The following is a 20,479-nucleotide window of genomic DNA, read 5'->3' as shown; positions in this document are numbered from 1 at the left end:
ATAGTCAAATGTAATGTTGAGAAAAGGGCAGGTTTTAGCAATAGTTGCAACCATCATTCCTGTATAAGGTACTTCTCCCAATGGGACGCAGAAAAGTGTTTTTACCTTTAAACCATGAAAATTAGAGATAAATTCTGAAGCAGACAGAAAGAAGGGGAGGAGATGCTTCTTTCTTGTGAAAACTGACAATTTATTTTATGAAGAAACAAAGAATTCTATGTGCAGAATTAGTAGTTAATAGCACAATTTAGAGAGATTATTACTATGATGGCTAAAAAGAGGAAAAAGAAAGACTAATAAATTCATTCTCTTGGGAAGTAAATTAACTCTTATATTGATAAGAAATAATAAAGAAAGTTCTTGATAAACTAATGGGTATAGTGAGTTGAATGTTTCCAAAAATAGAGAAAAGTTATATCCTAAAAGAGTGAGGATTTGAGGAGACTGCCTGAAATCTTTCACACAACCAAAATACGGTAACCAATTTTATCTTTTTTATTACTGATTAGTTAATAAATCATATATTCAGTAAGTTTAATTTTTTTAAATCATAGAAGATTAAGAGATTTATTATATAGAAAAGTAAGAATAAGTACTATTGGAAAAGGAGGTTTCTCTAGTTTATTCAACAAAGAATGTTTAATGAAACAGGGAGAGGGCTTAATGAAAAAGAGGCTGCAAGTTTATTAATAAGACAATATCAAAATATACTCCTAGATTGTTCTAAGTGGTTGGCTGAAGGGAGACCTATAAGTGAAAAATGGTCAACTTTATAATATATACTACACTCCCTCCTTTTTAAAAAAAATTCTTTGTTATAAGCAATAACTCAGTAGGGGAAGGATATACGTGGAAATGAAGGTGATATAAAACAAAAAGATAACCAAGAAATTTACAAAGTAATTTTACCAACTGAAAACATATCAAAACAAAACATCACATAATTTTTAGTAGTCCATCATAAAACAAATGCTTTATTCAGATTGTATCATTTAAGTTCTCATTAGAATAAGACATACAGACATGCAATTAAGAAATTTAAATAAACATACCACTTTGAGGGCTGAAATTGCTGCAAAGTATGGAGCCCCTGTGTACCTAAAAAAGAGATATTTAAATGTTTAAACTCAGAAATCTTGTAAGACTCCCCAGGCACCTCCAAAATTCATTTAGACAGTGATCACACTGGAGACCATGCAAAATGTAAAATGAAATAAATTAGCAACTACCACCACTTAAGGCAAATCCATAAAAATATTATACATAATAACAAACAATTCTTAATGCCAAATATATGGGAACAACTTTGATTTACTTTTAGTCTACTAGCTTACCTAAAATTTGCATAAATTATGCCCATATCTACTAGCACAGATCAAATAATATATATATGTATAAATATGTGATATGTATATACATGTATAAAGTGCTTCTCAAATCTTAAATTACTATTTAAATGTCAATTAAGTAGATTGAGTTCCTGGCCTGGAGGCAAGAAGACTCATCTTCCTGAATTCAAATCTGGCCTCAAGACACTTACTAGCTGTGTGACCCTGGGCAAGTCACCTAACTCTGTTTGCCTCACTTTCCTCATCTATAAAATGAGCTGGAGAAGGAAATGGAAAACCATCCCAGTGTCTTTAACAAGAAAACAAGAAGAATCAGACATGACTGAAAAATGGCAAAATTAATGTCAACTGTTATCAAAATGTTCTTATGAAGTTAAAGTTAACAGTCAAAGCTATTCATATTTCTATGTTCTTCTGCCTAACTGGGAAATTCAATGATATATGAAAATTCTGTGTTAAGATATAGCATTCGAAAAGCAGAGAGAGTACTCTAATAGAAGCATAAGAGAGGTCTCTTTTCTGCGATATATGGGGAACATTTTCAAATTTTTAAGAAATGGTCAAATGTGTGATTTATTAAATTTTGGGAAGGGAAAAGGTCCAGACCTTTTGATCTATGATTTCATCAGTTCAGGGAACTCATGATACAGAAATTCCCCCTCCCAATGCTGAGCAGTAACTTATCTGTAACATACAAATAGTCTTATAAAGTTGCCTGGGACATTGTCAAACTAAGTGATTTGTCCCAGGTCTCAGAAAATAAAATATGTGTGAAGGAGGACTCACATCTTTCAGATTCCGAGACTAGTCCTCTATCTACTGTACCATGCGGCCTCTCAATAAGGCAACACAAGAATTAATTGTATCATTTTAAAGTTTCAATAATCCTAGGTTTAAACTAAGAAGGTTCTACGTGATCTTTCATTTAATACTTGGATACAAGGTACTCAGCACTATCCTAGTGATACATACCACACACACACACACACACATACACACACACACACATACGCACACACGTTGAGTTTCCAAAATGGTCAGTGACAAAACTCACAAAAATAGTTATCCAAGTTGACAAACATCATGTGTATACAACTAAATGTAGTTTATTCAGGACAAACAATGAAGAGTATTATTTGTGCTAGCTTCCGCCTTACTGAGAAGGCTATCAATACGTAGTCCTTTTGATGGTTTCAGTGAAACTTGTAAGACTTGCATGAATTGATGCAAAGTAAAGTAACCAGCACGAAAACAATTTATACAACAAAAATGACACTGTAAAAATGAACTGAAGATTCCAGGGGACTAATGATAAATAAAGCATGCTACATACCTCCTGCCAGACAGGAGATAGACAAGGGCATAATGAGATATTTTTTTAGACATGTTTCATACAGAAATTTGTCTTGCTTGACTATCCTTATTTGTTACAAAGACTATTTTTTTGTTTGTTTTTGATAGTGGGGATAATGGCAGGAGGGAGAGAAATCTATTTTTGTCAATTGGAAAACACAAAATTTAATTTTTTTTGAAAAGCCTCTTTAAGGAAAAAAGTGGCATTCGAAAAGTAGAGGGAGTACTCTAACAGAAGCATAAGAGAGGTCTCTTTTCTGTGATATATGGGGAACTTTTTCAAATTTTTGAGAATTAGAATCATTCCCCAATTGACAAGTGGTCTAAGGATAAGAACAGACAGTTTTCAGGGCTAAAAATCCAGGCTATCAATAACCATCTAAAAAAATGCTCTAAATCACTATTAATAAGAGAAATGTAATTTTAAAAATTTATTTATTTTTAGTTTTCAACATTCACTTCCATAAGTTTTAGATTTTCTTCCCCTCCTTCTCCTCCCCCCTCCCCAAGATGGCATGCAATCTGATAGAGAAATGTAAATTAAAACAACTCTGAGGTATCACCTCACACTCAACAGCTGACAATAAAGGAAAATGACAAATGCTAGAGGGTTGTGGGAAAACAGGTACGTTAATGCACTATTGGTGGACCTGTGAACTGGTCCAATCATTCTGGAAAGCACTTGGAACTATGCCCCCAAAACGGTTAAACTGTGCATATCCTTTGACCCAGTGATACCACCCAAGGAGATGAAAGAAAAGGAAAAGAGCCCATGTGAATAAAAATACACTACCTCTTTTGGGGATGACAAAGACTTGGAAACGGAGGGGGTGCCCATCTACTGAGAAACGGCTAAACAATAGTATATAAATGTAATGGAATACTATAAGCCCGTGAGAAATGATGAAGGGGATGGTTTCAGAGAAACTGATGCTGACTGAAGAGAGCTGAATCAGGAGAACAATCTATACAGTAAAAACAATATTGTAAAGACCTTTTTGAATAAGTGAGGAAATCTGATCAATAGAAGGACTAACCACAATTCCAGAGGACTTGTGATAAAACATGTTACCCAGATCCTGATAGGAGGTGATAGACACATATAGTAGAAAGTGAAACATGATTTCTTTGGACACAGACAACATGAAAATTGTTTTGCTTGACCACACATATTTGTAACAGGGGTTTTTAGTTTTTCTTATTTTCTAAATAAGAAATACAGAGGTGGCAGCGGAAAGATAAGAGAGAAAGCAGATTTTTTTTGTTTGAAAATAAGTAATTTTTTAAAAAAAACAGCAGCATGACAGAAAAGATAATTTTCAAGTCTATTTATAGTCTTTTGTTACTCTTTGGTGACCATTCGGTGGACTATTTTCAAGACTAGACTCATATAGGTCTCATGAAGGCTGATTATTTGGAAAGAAAAAATAAGTTCAGTTCCTCCCATGAATCTTACCCAAAGGAGAACAGTTCTTAAAAAGCTAGTTGCTGATGTTGCTCAGTCATATGGGACTCTTTGTGAACCTGTGGACCTCTGTCCATGGGGTTTTCTTGGCAAAGATACTGTAGTGGTTTGCCATTTCCTTCTCCAGTGGCAAAGAGAGGTAAAGTGACTTGCCCACGGTTACACAGTTCTATTTACTGCACCAGCCACCTGCCCCCAAAAAGCTAGTATCTGTTCACATTCCCACATATGACTCTTAGCAAATTCATCAATTTACTAGGGTGGAGTTGGAAGCAATTTTTTATATAGAAACTGAAGGCTTTAAGAGTATCTTCTTCCAATTCATTGGTTACTGGGGGTGGTGCTGGGTGGGGGGGAATCATACAATTTGAGAGTTAGAGGGGTCCGTAAGTGGTCATCTAGTCCGGTGGTGTCAAACTCAAAAAACAGAAACTGATCCCTGGGAGCCACCTTTTGACTTAGAAAACCACAAATTAACGTTATCTATGTTGTACTATATTTTGTAAAAACTTTGTTAAACATTTCCCAATCAACATTTTAATCTGTTTCAGACCACCCTGGGGAGTTTTGTGGCTGCAAGTCTGACACTTCTGATCTACTCCAATCCCCTCCTTACAGATAAGAAAACAGAAGCACATCAAGAAAAAGTGACTTCCCCAAGGTCACATAGAAAGTTAATAACAAAAGGGAGATCCCCAGTCCAGTAGTTCACTACACCACAGCTACCTCCCCATAACTGAATATTTTAATGATATCTTTGGAGAAAAAGTTACCATATGGCCCTGAAAGTAATTTAAAATAACATGTTTAAAACATTTCAACTTACTCTTGGCAGCCTCCAACTATGCCTATTCTTCCATCTTGACCTTTACGCTTTTTAGTAGTTAAAGGGGGTATAACATTTCTCACCAGCTGAAAAATATTCTCCATGTTCTTTACTGAGTGCACTTTGTGTAGTGAAAATGATCTCTCTAAAAGAAGAAAAAAAAGAAAAATATAATCATTATTAGAGAAAGATAATCTCTATTTTTGGTGTAGAGGATGTAAAGTCATATAAGAACAATCTCCAGAAATAATGAAAACTTTCAGAATGTTGATTATCTTGAAAACTCTAAAACAGCTTTTAGATTATTAGTGTTTTCTTTTTTAAAAACAGTTTTTCACATATTGCTGTCACATTACTATGCCTTAACACTTTTAACATAGACATAAATTCCTGAGAATCCCCATATACTTATGGAAACAATTATTTTTCATGTAAAATAGATGTATACATTTAGCTTTTGAAAACTTCACTTTCAACCGCTATGTATTTTGGATGATAATTTGAAAATACCAGGAGATAGAAAGATTTGATACTTCCCTCCCCCACTCGCAAGAAATCATCTTAAAAACCATAAATACTTGGAAACAGAAGACCCGAGTTCAAATCCAGTCTCAGATGCTTACTAGCTGTGTGACTCTGGGCAAGTCATTTAACCTGTTTGTCTCAATTTCATCTGTAAAATGGGGATAATACCAGCTCCTGCCTCCCAGGGTTGTTGTAACGATCAATTGAAATAATAAAGTGTTTAGCACAGTGCCTGGCACATAGTAAGCACTCTAAAAGTGTTAGATATTATTACTATGATGGTGATAAATTTATCTATTTTATTTTTTATCTATTTTATCTATTTATTTATTCAACATTTTGAAAAGCATGCCAGCCATTTAAAATAAGAGTACCAATATGTATTTGCTATATTTTACTGTTAAGCTAGTGTTCATTATACCCCATTTTGAAAAGCTTTTCCAAGTGTATTTCTAAAACTTGTTTGGGCATTAATTATCCTAAGTAGTACGGAACAACTGGTGTTCAAATATAGAGCATTCAATTGATTTCAATCTGATTTAGGTGGCATTTTTAAATCAGTTAACACCTCTGAAATTTTCTTAATTGGTCCTGCTTGATAAATTTCCTATTGCAAAGTCCTTGGTAGCTTCATAGTCAAAAGGCTTTGGCCACAGGTTCAGAGATCCCAAAGTGTCACCTGGGAAATAGAGATATCACAAATTGTAGCTAAAAAAAGGAATTTTGCAAACATATGCCACATTTTCTTAGCTCTCTGCCAAAAAACACTACCCACTACAATTAACTCATTTGCTGAGAAAATTAAAAGGAGCTTTCACAAGTTCAACTGAAGGCAGAAAGCTGCCAAAAGGCTTTCTCCTAGAAAAGGTTTATATTTTTAGACCCTCTTTCAAGTTTATTTCTTACTCACTTGATTTTTATAATCTAGAGAAATGTAATGCAGATAACAGATACAATAGTGAGATTTAGTTACATTTTCATAAAATGTTGAGAAAACATTAATTCAGCTATAATCATCCTGAACACCTTTGTGGATTCAAAAAAAATTTAACATGGCTATTTTAGAATAAAACGTTTAAGAAAGAGACAGACATGGTATAGTGGTGAGAGAGCTAAAAGCCCAGAAGACCTAGGTTCAAATCCTACCTCTGGAATACTAGTTATGTCAACCAGGGCAAGTCACATAACCTCTCAGAGCTCTAGGCAATTCTCTAAGATTTTCAATTGCACAGAATAGTCAATAAACATTTATTATGTACCTAAGTGAGTCCTCTATATGAATGAAATAACAGACTCATTCCCTCTTCCTAGGCTAGAGATAAACTCTACTTCCCACATTGGAAATGTTAACACTATCACTTTTTCCCTTTCCCACACCCTCACAATATTCTCAAAATGGCTCAAAAAGCAATTACTGTTTAAGCCTCCAGTTGTCAACAACACTGTTCCAGTAGTAAACACAGCTGGCTAATTCCTCCGTACATCCCCATAAGACTTTCATTAAAATGGATGGACCCAGTGAATTAAGGAAAAAACATTCCCCACCTAGTCCTCCTCTATTCCCTGACTTCTAGGCCTGCCACATAAGCAGTACAAGAGAGCTGAAGTGATCAACGTCTCCATCTCACTTCTTGGAACCCAAAACTAAATCTTTCAGTTCCCCATAATTCATTTAAATTTTACACACCTTTTGGGCTTTTTCTCTTTTCCTTGCTCCCTGATTTTTCCACTAGTAGAACTACAAAAAAATGCATCTCCTCACAGACTACTACTTTCTAAATAGCTTTTCTTCCCCTATATGAAAGAAAAACTTAGAGTCATTAGATTTAGCCACCACTTCAGGAACTGTTAATGAAAAATTAATTCAGCTATAACTACAATGAACATCTTTACAAGCATTTCGTTAAAAAACCTCTTATGTCATCATTTTACTATCAAATGGCATGATTACTAACTAAGTAATAATAGTAAAGGCAAATTTTAAAGTGATAGGTCCATGACCTAGAATGGTCCAAGTATAATCAATTGCATTAATTATTTAAAAGAATCCGGATTGTCTTCTTTTGTTCAGGAACAGAAAGCACAAAAAAATCTATGATTTTCAAAGTCACAGTGTTATAAAAACAAGCTACAATTTACATAGGTAAATATGTGAACGATCAGAGTTTTGCCAGTTTCACCAAAGTACCTATATCACTGAGGCAGAGAGATGGCAACCCTTCAGTAATTTAGGAGATGTTTTAGGAGTTGCCCGAGACTCAGAGGTTAAGTGACTTGGCCAAGGGATGCCCAACATAGCTGACATTGGAAGGTAAGATCTGAGCTCATCCTCTGGACTTCAAATACAGCATTTTACGCACCAAACTAGAAGTGTCAAAGATGAGGCTTTTTTATAGGCGGTTGCAAAATTGACTGAGTAAGCTTAAACCAAATTAAAATGAATTGGGAAATGTTTAACAAAATAAATTAAAATACAACATAGATAATGTTAAACTGTAGTTTTCCAAGTTACTATTCAGACCACAGGGATCTGTTTCTATTTGATTTTGATACCACTCTGGCTCTTTATACATGGACCAAAAAAAACATGTGAGAGTGTGTGTGTGTGTGTGTGTGTGTGTGTGTACAGTTATCCCTTCCACATCATGAAAGTTTAGGGTGCAGTGTCCCCATGATCTGAAAAATTGAAGTAAAATTTTTTGATCCTCCCTTGGTAACACAGAAGAGGTCTGAATTTTTTTCTTTCTTTCTTTTTTTAATAGGGTATTTACAGTACCTTATTGTAAAATTTGGGTTAAGTAGTTGTTCATGGGCTATATGTAGGTCAGTGTTAAGTAAATATACTGTGTGAAAAAGAAAAAAATATGAAACATGAAAAAATGTTTAGAATGAAACAAATTTGAGGAGAATAATACTGAACAAAGCGCACATACAACAAAAGGCATTAAAAAAATAACCGTTGAAATTCCCTACTTGTACTCACCATTGACCTGTGGTACATCTGTGCAATCTAACTTGAGATGAAGAAGTTGAATGCTGCCTTTCTCGTCAATCAGTTTCTCCGGGGTTTCAGGAAACTCCCTAGCTGCCGCTTGATCGACAGATGCTGTCTCTGGACGGACAGATGCTGTCTGTTGATGGGCAGACGCTGCCTCTCCCAAGACTTTTACACTGCATAGGCTAAACCTTTTTTTAAAATTTTCAAACCAGCCTTTGCTGGCCTGAAAATCCGTAGAGGTGGACCCTTCACCTTCATTTTCCTTTAGGAAATTATATAAGGACTTGGCCTTTTCTCGTATGATGCCAGAGTCTATTGGAATGCCTTTTTTATAACAATCCAACACCCAAAAGAATGTTGCACTTTCCACTCGAGAAAGATTTGGATCTCGAGGTTTATGCAAATACTTTGCAGTGGTTGGCGCAGCGGCGGCAATGGCTTCCCGGATTTCCTTCTCTTTTTTCTTGATGTGCCTTACCGTGGACTCGTTAATGCAGTAATGGCGGCCAACCGCAGCAGCAGTTTTGCCTGAACGAAGCATATCTAACAACTCTACTTTTTCCTTCAAGTTCATCACTTTCCTCTGTTTCTTGGGAGGACTTTTCGAACCACTAGGAACACTACGCTTGGGACCCATGACTCTTAATAGAGTTTATGGTGTTTAAATACAAGATATGAGAAAGTTGAGATGCAAAGATCACTTGAGATCACTGCGAGATGTCACATGAGAGATTGCTGTAAACACGCTTGGCATCCCCAAACCAGTGCGTGGAACTGCAGTTCTTTTACTACAAATTTAATTTTAAGGAAAAAAAAATGTGTAGCTGTTCATTTATGTTATTAAACAGTAAAATACATACTGTACAAGTAATACTATACATAACAGTAATATAGTTTATGCATTTATGATTTACTAAACTTTTAAAGATATCTGTACATTTCTAGCCTTTGGGTGTCATCTGCTGGCTTTTACAAACTTTAACTTTTTACTTATTTTAACTTTAAAAAAGAAATTGTATATATTTACAGTACTAAAAGATAAAATATGTTGATATACAATACTACATATATATTTTATGCATTTCTGAGTTTCTAGACTTTTCCTCTGTCATCTGCAGCTTCCACAAAACTCCCCCCAAATTCCCATTTACAGTAATATCTTATGCTGACCTGCGACATTTCTAAATCATGATGGGGAAAGTCGAGGTGCAGAAGGGATAACTGTGTGTGTGTGTGTGTGTGTGTGTGTGGTGTATGTGCATGCATATGCGCGTGTGTGTGCATGCATATGCGCGTGTGCGTGCCTGTGTGTATGTATCCATGCTGGCTCTTCTCCGTGCCAAGTTAACTCTTCAAATATACAAAAAACATATTCAAATATACTATATATTTTAGAAGTTTACTGTATATTTACACAAGTATAGCAATAGCTCCTGTGTGACTTGCTATTGAAGTCTTTAATATCATATCATTTCTAAGACAAATGCAATCACTGGACTACCATGACCGTGTGGTAATGATGCCAGTCTTTTGCAGAAGGGTCAAAATTCGAAATCGGTAGAAAATACATTCTCTAAGATCTCTGATATTAATAGTATGTCATTCTATAGTACTATTGTTTCTAAGTAAAAAGATAAATGATACACTTAAAAATGTCTTCCTTACATATAATTCCCCCAATACTCTTACCTGAAAATAGGTAACTGGAAAAAAAAAAAGAGCAAAGAATCATTTGCATACCAAATTATAATACATGTTAATTACTGAAATATTTCATATTTTCTAACACTAGTCTAAGATCTGTCCCAAAAGATTTTAACTTGGGGTCCATGGACCTCCAGCAGTTAAAGCATAGATTGCTCAGAGACCCTGAACTTGTATTGAAAAAAGAATTCCATTTTATGTTAACTGGACTCTAATGAAAATGTAGCATTTTCTTCAATTTTAATTTAAAAAATAAAACATTATTTCGAGCAGGAGGCCATAGATTTTACTAGACTGACAAAGCGGTCTATGACACAAAAATGGTTAAGAACCCTTGCTCTAGCCAATGGGTACATGGGTTATAATCATGGCTAAAATCGGGATTAAATATACTGTTAAATGTTTCTCTACTCCAAGAGACTCTCTTTAGAGAGTCAAATATTTTTCACACAGGCAAAACCAATTAACTGTGAAATATGTCATATTTTCCAGTCTTCAAGAGTACACTTCTTTCTCTATTATGTCTAAAAATAGTCCAGTAGTTTGTAATGGTCACTTATAACTGAAAAAAGCAATGCTTCCACAAACAAATTCTATGGGATTATTACATGGAAAGGGTTAGGTTATCAAGAAATCTCTACTGTTCACAGAGAAAGAAGAAAGCTGAGATTTAGATATCAGGAACATTAATCTGCAAAACAGTAGTGTCTTGACCACAGTAATAAATAATCCTAATTAGATTATCATCTGAGAAAAGCTATTTATTTGTATTCTATTAAAGCATTTACACAGTGGTATAAACATTATTTTAAATTTACTTTCAAAGTCTCAAAAATATACATGTGATCTAAACATCTGTGACAAACACTTCAATTTAAATATTTATAACCCAGTAACATATAATATTACTGAAACACAACAGATGATAGCGATTTGGTTAGAGCTTAATTTATTGCTTGAGATTGGCCTTTAACATTTATAACAAACAGCCCCAGATGAAAAATACCCTGAAAGGAAAATTTAAATTTGGAAAATGTCTTATTTTATTCTTGGCACTAAAAAGAGGAATTAAGGAACAGACCAGTGGGTAATAAATTTCTCAGACAAGCACCTTCTGTTAGATTTATAATGTGGTTACATCGTGTAACACTTGCCTTTATTACTAATAATGTAAATCTCATTTGCTCCAAAAAAGCAGCACTACAGACAAGGCATGAAATATTTTATATCAAATACAAAAAGAAAGTACATAAATCACAATCCAATATTCAGTTACCCTTCCACTTCCCTCCATTAGGACTAGAAAACTTGGATCACTACAATTATCCTTTCCACATCTCAGCTTTCCCCCACTGAGGTTTTGATACATCATGGGTCAGCCTAAGAAATTAAATGGGAATTTTTGAGGGATTTTGTAGAAGTTGCAGACAACACACAAAGGCCAACAGATGACACAGAGCCTATGACTAAATATTTAACCTAAATTTCACAATAAAGTACTGTAACTATTCCACAAGAATTCCATAAAGAAAAAAATTCAGACTTCTTCTCTGGTACAAAGAAGGGACGGCCAAAAAATTTTATGTGGCTTTTCCAGATCGCAGAGGGCGACTGCCCCCTCCCCCCAACTTTGATGTGGAAAGGATAATTGTAAATGCTTTTCAAAACAAAAATACTCTTTAGCTATACTACAAAATGCAGTACCTATAGGTGGAGAAAGTGTTTCAGCTACAGTATTATAATTAATGTCCTTTCCATAAGATGGATAATTTGCTTTCTGAGGTGGACTGGGTGGTCTGAACGGTGACCTCTGTGTCATGGTTGAAGAAATTGAAGCTAACATCTGTCCCAATACTTGCGACATCCACAGCTCTCAAGCATGTCCAGTTTCTTGACTCTTGTTCTCAATTCTAAGCCTCTGCTCCTCATATCTGTACAACTCTTCTTCTGTATCCATACTTTGTTGCGAGAACTTCTCCATCATTTTGTCCACTGTCATTGTTAGCACAGCTTTTTTTTATCTTTTCGATTGAGGCAAAGGTAATGTGTTGGTCTCTGCATATATATGCTTAAAGCCTGAATCGAAAAGTAGATATGAATAAGCACACACACAAAAACATCAGCTTTCATCAAGTATAAGGTCATTTGACTTGAGCTCAACAGAAACTTTCATCAAAACACTTGAACAATAATTAATTATGACTTAATTGGCAAATATATAACAAGATTGTATGCTATATATATATTAACCAATGTCACATTTTCAGTTATGGCTATAACATAGGAGAGACTTTCTGATCTGTTTTAAAAAAAGCCTCCTTCATCTGAGAAAAGAAAAAACTCTGCCTGCAATCACACAGAAATGTTTTTAGCACTCTGCAGGAAAAAATTTGTTAACAGTGGAGGCAAGAGGACAACATTATCAAAGTGAGGTAAATGTCCAATTTACTTTTAGTGGGAGGGAGATCTGGGTCTAATTTTTAGTGCATAGTATATAGTTCATAAATGTGTAAAAAATGTGTAAAAACATCTCTCTTTCAGGCACACTGCATTCTCACTCATTCCAGAGTAGCAGTTTGTGTAAAAAAAAAAAAAGTACACTCTCTTAAGATCTCGTGCTTTATCCTGAAAACTAAACAAGACAGAAGAGTATTTTTCAGCTGAAGGAATGCCAAAAGCTGTACATGGAAGTTCGGTTAAGTCAGCCAGCAAAAACTTTTATCAATCATGCTAGGTCTTAAGTCTATTTTCATAAACTAACTGGATCTGTATTCAGAAGTACTTTAGTACAAGCATTAGCTTTCTGAAGGAATACTGGCTTCAAGAAGGGACAGCTCAAATATCATCTTATGAACAGCATCATTATGACAACTTTAGAATTCAGAAAAAAAATAAACATGAAATTAAAAAACAAAAGGGGATAATGAACTAGAAAGTCTAGAAAGCAGCTCAGTGTAGTGTGTATACTTTCACACACTTACACTGGGCTTTCTAGAGTTGTTTATGCCAATAAATCTCAACTTTTTTCAAGGAGCAACCTTTGGTAATTACTCCCTCTTCCTCTTAAGTGTGCCAAATGGCAAATTTTAAAGTGTATCAATTAATTTTATTTTGAAAATCTTTCTGACTTCTCTAGTTTGTGATAACTGGAATACCCTGTGGAGTGTGCCTCTAAACTTGGGCCAGGGAATCACTAACCTGGCTGGGCTCTAATTTTTTAGTTTTTCCAAGCGAATTTTTTGGATTTCCTCCCAGCTAACTACAAAAAAAAGTTTAAAGAAAACAAAAGTTTAAATACGGAATAAATATATTTAAAAGTAACCACTGAAATAAGACTTATTAGGCTTTCTAGTGATCAGATCAGGGTAGGAAAACAGCTGAATTGGCTACAACCAAACAGCTGTTCCTGAAAAAGAGCTTTTACAAGTCATTTAGAAAATTCAATCGCCAAACAATCAAAAATTAAAAATTTCAAGTCATCTTGTTCAGTTCATGCTTAACAAGATAGTTTTTAAAAAGGACATGACTATCCCTTTTACATTCATCTTAGGGCAGGGCAAAGGAAATGTTTAAATGGGGATTACAAACAGAGAAGCAAACATTTAAGTTTAAGGTAAAGTTGTGTCTGAAAGTCAATGGGACCCCTCCCCCCTCAGAAGCAATCTAGTGGTTAATCTTACTTGGTAAGAGGTGAAAGAGGGTAGTAAGAGGTGGGACATAAGAGTCGACCCTTGTTAACCAAGAGACCCCCTAGGTATCATGGTGTTCCTCAGCGTCCACTTATCTGCCCCATCCCCAGCTGATAAGCAGGCCTTGGGCACAGTACTCACCACGGCTGGGCGGCACCTGGATGGCGAAAAGGGGGATGCTCCACTTCGATCGGGTGCTCGGCAAAGGAATAGCACTTGCCCACCAAGTTCTCGTGAGGAGGCTCCAGCATCTTCCCTTCCGATCTGTCTAAGATGCTGTCATCCACCACTCCTAAGCTGTGGTAGGAGCCGCAACCGCGACTGCAGTAGAAACATAATCTGCGCAAAGGTCCTGCTCAGAGTAGTCTGCAGACTCAGAGCTGAGGCTACTGTCCAGCTCACCGTAGCACTTGCAGATCTTGCGCGCATGCCTGCTCTTTTTGAGGCGGTCCTTTCCCAGGTGGTACAGCCTTTGAAGCGGATCCCTCACTGCTCCGGGGTTCGGTAGAAACCCATTTCCCCCAGGCGGCAGGGCTGATACACATGGCCGTTCCAAAAGTTGCCAGCTAGAGCCTACTCAACACCTGCTTCGCCCCAGATGCCCAGGAGGGCATGGGTCTCCAAGTCAGACGACAGGAATCCCCAGATGTTGATGATTATCACTACGTCCTCCCCAGGACCGAGTCGGGGGGAGAGGCGGGTCCTCCGTCTTGTCCCGTCCCCTCCCTCATCCCATTTTCAGGATTTGGGGGAGATGAAGAAAGACACAGGTGTATCAGAGCAAACAAAGGGGGGGAGAAAGAGGAGGACGGGAGGAAAAGGCAATCTACAAACGTATCAAACCCTGTGCCGGGAGCTGTCTGTCGCAGGGAGGCATATGAGGTATAAACAAAGCGTGAAGTTGTGACACTTCACTGGGGTTTTTACAGTTCTGGCTGAGGAATCCTAAGAGACAGGGGGTGGGCCGAGAAGCAGCTCGCACCTCTTTCCGCTCCTCTTCTCCAACTGCTTGGCGCGGGGCGGGAGGAAAGTTTAAAAGGGGGTAGAGGCAGCAGCCTTCCAGCTTCTCCAATCAAAAGCAAATCTATGAGAACTCAGCAGAGCACAGACACCCAGACTGCAGCCACCGCAGTTTTCTGCACCGCTTCTTCCCAAGGCAGTGAAAACCCACCGTTTCCTGAGCTTATCGACGATCCACGCGTAGCCTCCCTGGGCCGCTACCCGGGCTACCCTGCTCCACCAACCTCTTGCCCCAGGCCGGGCGCAGCTCGAAGCCCTTGGCCGCGCGGCTGCGGTTACAACATCCGCCCCGGGTCTCAGCTCCTTCGCTGCCGGTTGTCCAGCTTAGCTTGGCGGTAGGAGCGCAGCAGCAGCCCCGCACAGCTGTACGCGCCCTCCACCAACCCAAGGAGACGCGTCCAAAGCGCCCCACCAGGTCCCCGCCTCCACCGCCCCTTCTCCCGGAGACAAGCACAACGGCTCCCTCTCCAGCAATCTTGGCTGGCAGGCAGGGTGGCCAAAGTCGATTCCACCTCCCTTCCCCGCCCCTCCTCGTAAACAGACACACCTCTTCCTTTCCATATCTCCTCCCCCTGCCCCCGCCGGTCTCCAGAGCTCCGTCATCTCGCCGTGCGCTCTACCTCACCGCGCACAGCCCTGCTCCAACCTCGCGGCGCTCCGGCTCTTGCACCTACCAGCCCACCTCCCTTCCGCAGAGTCGGGGCGATGGGGCGCCCCGCCTTCTCGAAGCCCCAGCAAAGAAAGGCTAGGCTGGGGATGCCCCCGCGTAGCTGGCACCCTACGGCCACGCACCGCCCTCTAGCTCTGTACCGCCCCCAAGGCTGTGCGCCCCAGCCATTTTCCCTTGTTCTTGGCTACTCAAGGCTCCGAATAGAAACGCAGCTGTCATCTAGGAGTGAGACTATTCCGAAGGAGGGCGAGGTTCTATCAGAGGGGAATGAGGCTGCTCCGAGGGGAGCTTTCTATCTCACTAGTTCACTCCCCTCTCCCCACAGTCCATCCCTATCCCCACCTCCAGAAGTCCGTTCTCCCCGTCGCCACTCACCCCTCGGAATCTGCAGCTGGAAGCCACTACTACGCGCCTTCCCCCGCACTGCCTTAGCAGGGCCTTCTCGTCCGGCTCCGCAGCAAACGGGGCCCAGCGCAAGCCTCCTGCCCTCCACCCCACCGTCCCCGCCGGAGAGAAAAGCCCACGAGGGCTACTGCGTGTACCTGAATCCAACGGCAGCCAGTGACAGCTGAGCTGAGCCGAGCCGAGAGCGCCGCGGCCTCTAGACCGACCCCGCGCCCCGGCTCAAGCCCCTCCTTTCTCCCCAGACGGTGAATCAGGACTGAAAACAGTCTCTTTCTTTTTTTTTTTTTAACACAGTCTCAAATCCCCTCCCCCTATTGGGGGTCTGAATCTTCTCTTACCTAGTTTGCCAGCAGCGGGGTTGGGGCCAACTCGGGCTAACAAACCACAGAAGCCTTTGATCACGATCATTGCGACGCTCTTCCGGGTTTGCCGCTGTCCAAAGTCTGCCAGCGGAAGCACGTTCCCAAAACCCGGGTGTCTGGCTCTTTTCTCTGGCTCTCCCCCAGGAGTTCAGCCCCCAACCCACTCATCCAATCACTGCCTCCACACCTTCGCGATTGACACCACAAACACAAAACTATGCGAGCTCTTACCATTAATGGTCCCCTCCCAGATAGTATGTCTTATAAAGCTCCTTTCAAGCCTGTAAGCCAAGGCATTGTTTGTTGGTTCTCTTTTGTGGTTTTTTTTTTTTTGCTAGGTCACGTTTGCTGGCGTGTTTAGCGTTTTTTGTTTGTTTGTTTGTTTTTTTGAGGAGTGTTGTACAGAACTTAGAAAATAAGTAGGAAGAGTTAAAGCTATACCTTATACAAACCTGTACTTGGAGAGAATTCTGTCAAGCAGCAAGCATTTATTAAGCACCTACTATGTGCCAGGCACTGTGCTAACCACTAGGAATGCACATGCAATCGGAAACACGGTCCCTGTCATCCAAGAGTTTAGTAATGGGGGAGACAACATGCAAATAAATAGGTACATAGATACATATAGAGTAGAAGTAAGGCATTTAGCAACCCTGGGAAATAGGCACTATTCTTACTCTCATTTTACAGACGAAGAAACAGAGGCAGGCAGCAGTTAAGTGACTTAATAAAGGTCACACAGCCAGTAGGTGTCTGAGGCTAGAGTGTCAGAGTTTCCTGATTCCAAGTCCAGGCCTCTATCTACTGTCTCAACACATAAAAGGAAGCTGAAGAGGAGGAGTCCCTTCTGGGGTAAAGTAAGGAATGTAACTTGGGAAGGAATGAAGGCTGGCTTTGGAGCCCTCCTTAAAATGGAGCTTCTAGGAGGAACCAGCCAATCAAAGAAAGTGGCCACAAGGGCAAAGGGTACTTCCAGTATGAGGAGTCCAGAGGTACAATGAACTTCCAGGGTGAGGGGGTTTCTGTGGCATACGTGGTAAGAAATTCCAGAGAATCAGAATTCAGCCTAGAAAAGAATTTCAGTCTTTTGAGTGTTTGGGGGAAGCCTATTCTGATGCTCATTTCTCGTCTGAGCTGACCCACAAGGCAACCTACAACCTCAGGATTGTGTTGGAAAAGAGAAGGAAGTATCCTGGTATCAAAACAGTTTTGCAAAGAAGACTTGTATTATTTTTATTAGCTTTTATTTTAATTAAAATTAAGAATTCACGATTTAAGACAAATGCAAACTTATAAAGTAAAAAATAATAAAATAGCAATCACTCCACTGAATTTCTTGTCAAAGCGCCAGAAGCCTCCTCAGAAGGGAAGGGCTGGGTACTCATAGCCCCCAGTGCCAATTGGATGACTTCCTCCATTCTCCAGAGGGAAGGGCTGGTGGGGAGCTATAACAGCAAGTACCCTTGCACACCCAGGATGGCCTGCAGGCATAGGTTCTTTGATCTGCTTTTCTAAAGGAAAGGCAACTTTAAGGGGGTCAACAATCTTATTTTAATCAAACATACATGAATTATTAACTAGTTCAGGAGAAGGGTCAGCACCCTGAACATGCAGAAAATGCAAGCAGAGAATACAAGCAAACAAGTTAGCACAGAGATTCAACAGGCAGGGCTCCAACTGTCTCAACAAAGTAATACAACCATCTACATACACCACCAGGTGGGGGAGTACCAACATCTGAGTAGTGGGAGGCAGGGGAGGGGGGGCTCTTAACAAATGGCTACTCGGAGTCCCATCTAGGGAATCAAAAGGTCCTTCTCATGAGCAAACCCCCAAAGCAAAATCTCACCTCAAAATATATATACACTTTTGGCTAATAGGCTCAGAGCCAGAGAGCATCACAACCCTCATGACTCAGTGCCTAATTAGCTTAGTACCAAAAGGTGTAAAAGACTTCCTGCAAGCAAGCCTCCCCTAAGCAATCTTCCTCTTGAGCAAGTTCCTCCCCCAATGCACTCTATGTGACTCAGGATGTATCACAGCTGGGCTGGAGTTCAAAGCAGCAAGACATCTATGATTCAACACATGTGGTCACATAGTCGGGGAAGATCTTATATTCTTTTAACCCTACAGGAGCATCCAATCAGTATTGGGGAACATAAATGTCAAACCCTCCCTCCAGTGTAGGTTTGGGGCCTTTCCTCCCAGTTGCAATGTATTCCCTTCATGCCACCTACGTCTGGGCCCATTTCCATTAATCTTTCAACTGCATGCTCCTCTTCTATCACCTCCCACCAGTTCAATGTGCTAGTTTAACGTTTCTAGACTTCGATTTGAACTTTGTTTTCAATTAAATAAATGGATATATTTATCTAAGTATTGTAATTTAAAGTATCCAATAATTTTGATTACTTCCTCAAACTATCCCAGATTACCTACCATGGAAGCCTCTGAATCCTCTACTGTGTGGATGGAGGTAGTAGCCTCCTTCAACTGGCTACTCATACCTTTAAAACTGGTAAGACTGAGCCAGTCACTCCTCTTTAGCACCACCATTTTTCTGCTATCTCTTATTGGCTGTACTCAGAGGATAAAGATCTCAGTTCATCCATGGTGAAGACTCCATGAATCAGTGAAAGCTGAAATGGTGAGAGGGAAAAGATGTTCCTTCCCCTGCCACCCCTCTTTTACGCTGGACTCTTAGAAACAAGCCTGAGAGTGTTTCATTTCTGTTTGCCTTCCTCAGTTTAGGCTGCCTAAGGTGATCCTCAAAAGCCCCAGGAGTAAGAGCTATGGTGACCCTGTGAGCCAGCCAACCCAACATAGAGACCCTGAAAAGTGAGAGTGCTTGGGACTTGAGACAGAGGTAGGTTTGAGATTTGGAACTGGGATGGTGCTCCTTGGGAACCAAGCTAAACTATGAAATTGCCTTCCCTTCCCAAAGAATGAAATGGTGCAAAGGCAGGAGGATTATACCTCCCACACATCGGGGATATAGGGAGCTCCATATTAGGCAAACTGGGCCTACTCAAAAGGCCCCTCAAGAGTATCTTCATGTTAGATGAACTAGGTATGCCCAGAGAAGTCTGGGTTACATATGAATTTAAAATTTTTTTATTGTTTTTACATGCAACTGGGAAATAAGATATACAGGTAATGGGGCATAGAAATCTATCTTGCCCTACAAGATAGTAGGGGGGGAAGGGTATAAGAGGAGTGGGGTGGGGTGATAGAAGGGAGGGCAGACTTGGGGAGGGGGTAATCAGAATATATGCCATCTTGGGGTGGGGGGAGGGATGAATTGGGGAGAAAATTTGGAACTCAAAATCTTGTGGAAATGAATGTCAAAAAATGAAAATAGATGAATTAAACAAAAAAAACTTTTAAAGCAGGGCTGGATAAAGCATTAAGGTGAAGGACAGATGAAAGAGGGCCACATGGAGTAGTATGACCATGGCATCTCCAAACCCAGGATTCAGTGCAGGACTCCAATGGTTTTAGAGTCTAAGTAAGGTTTTGTTTGTTTGTTTGACCATTCTCCAAGCTGTCTGAAGGGGTCAGGCTTCCTGAAGAGACTCCCAAGAAAGGCTCTCCAAGGGGCAAGCCGCATTGTACCCTCCTCACTACACTACTGACTTTCTCCTGCTGTGTTAAAGAATCATAAGCATTAAAGGTGAATCACATTATGAGGAGTCTCCTGGCATAGGAGCTGGCTTCAAATTGCATGTGAATGTTGCAGATGCTCTTATTCCTCATTTCCCTTCCTGGTCATTTACGTTGTTTTATGTTTTAAATGTTGCTATTGGATTTATGTCTCGTATTTGACTCCTTGTATTGTTCTTTCCGTCATAGCATCCCCAGCATCTAGCATTTACAATATGGTATGTGCTTCAGAAATACTTGTTGAATTGAATAAATTGGAATAATATGGCCTCGCAACAGAGATTCGATAGAATGGAGGCTCCAGTCACAAGACACATGACCGGATTTGAGCCACGCTCAAGTCTGCCCCCAACCTACCTTTCTGGGCTTATTGAACATTGCTCCCTTTCACACGCTCTCCAGGCTGGCCAAACTGACCTTTTTACTGGTCCTCACATAGGACGTTCCATC

At 39.6% G+C, this 20,479-nt stretch overlaps 1 protein-coding gene across 4 annotated transcripts in view; it reads right to left on the bottom strand.

The window, feature by feature from the left end:
* Window positions 1-16,569, bottom strand: part of NAXD (NAD(P)HX dehydratase) — a 77,104-nt gene extending 60,535 nt beyond the window's left edge. Inside the window, exons 1-3 of one of the 4 annotated variants that reach the window (XM_036757070.1) lie at window positions 16,343-16,569; window positions 4,994-5,138; window positions 1,053-1,098 (exon numbers count right to left, since the gene is read on the bottom strand). In XM_036757070.1, the coding sequence (XP_036612965.1) occupies window positions 1,053-1,098; window positions 4,994-5,138; window positions 16,343-16,412 (261 nt within the window). In that variant the 5' untranslated portion in view covers window positions 16,413-16,569. Of the gene's footprint in view, window positions 1-1,052; window positions 1,099-4,993; window positions 5,139-8,501; window positions 9,305-11,924; window positions 12,297-16,141; window positions 16,259-16,342 lie in introns of those variants that run through there. The other 3 variants (XM_036757071.1, XM_036757069.1, XM_036757066.1) reach the window with 3 other exon arrangements.
* Window positions 16,570-20,479: the final 3,910 nt, after the last annotated feature.

The sequence above is a fragment of the Trichosurus vulpecula genome, chromosome 4, assembly GCF_011100635.1.
Source record: "Trichosurus vulpecula isolate mTriVul1 chromosome 4, mTriVul1.pri, whole genome shotgun sequence".
Lineage (NCBI taxonomy): Eukaryota > Metazoa > Chordata > Mammalia > Diprotodontia > Phalangeridae > Trichosurus > Trichosurus vulpecula.
Note: the sequence above shows the minus strand (reverse complement) of the source record. Positions and strands in the feature narration are given on the sequence as shown.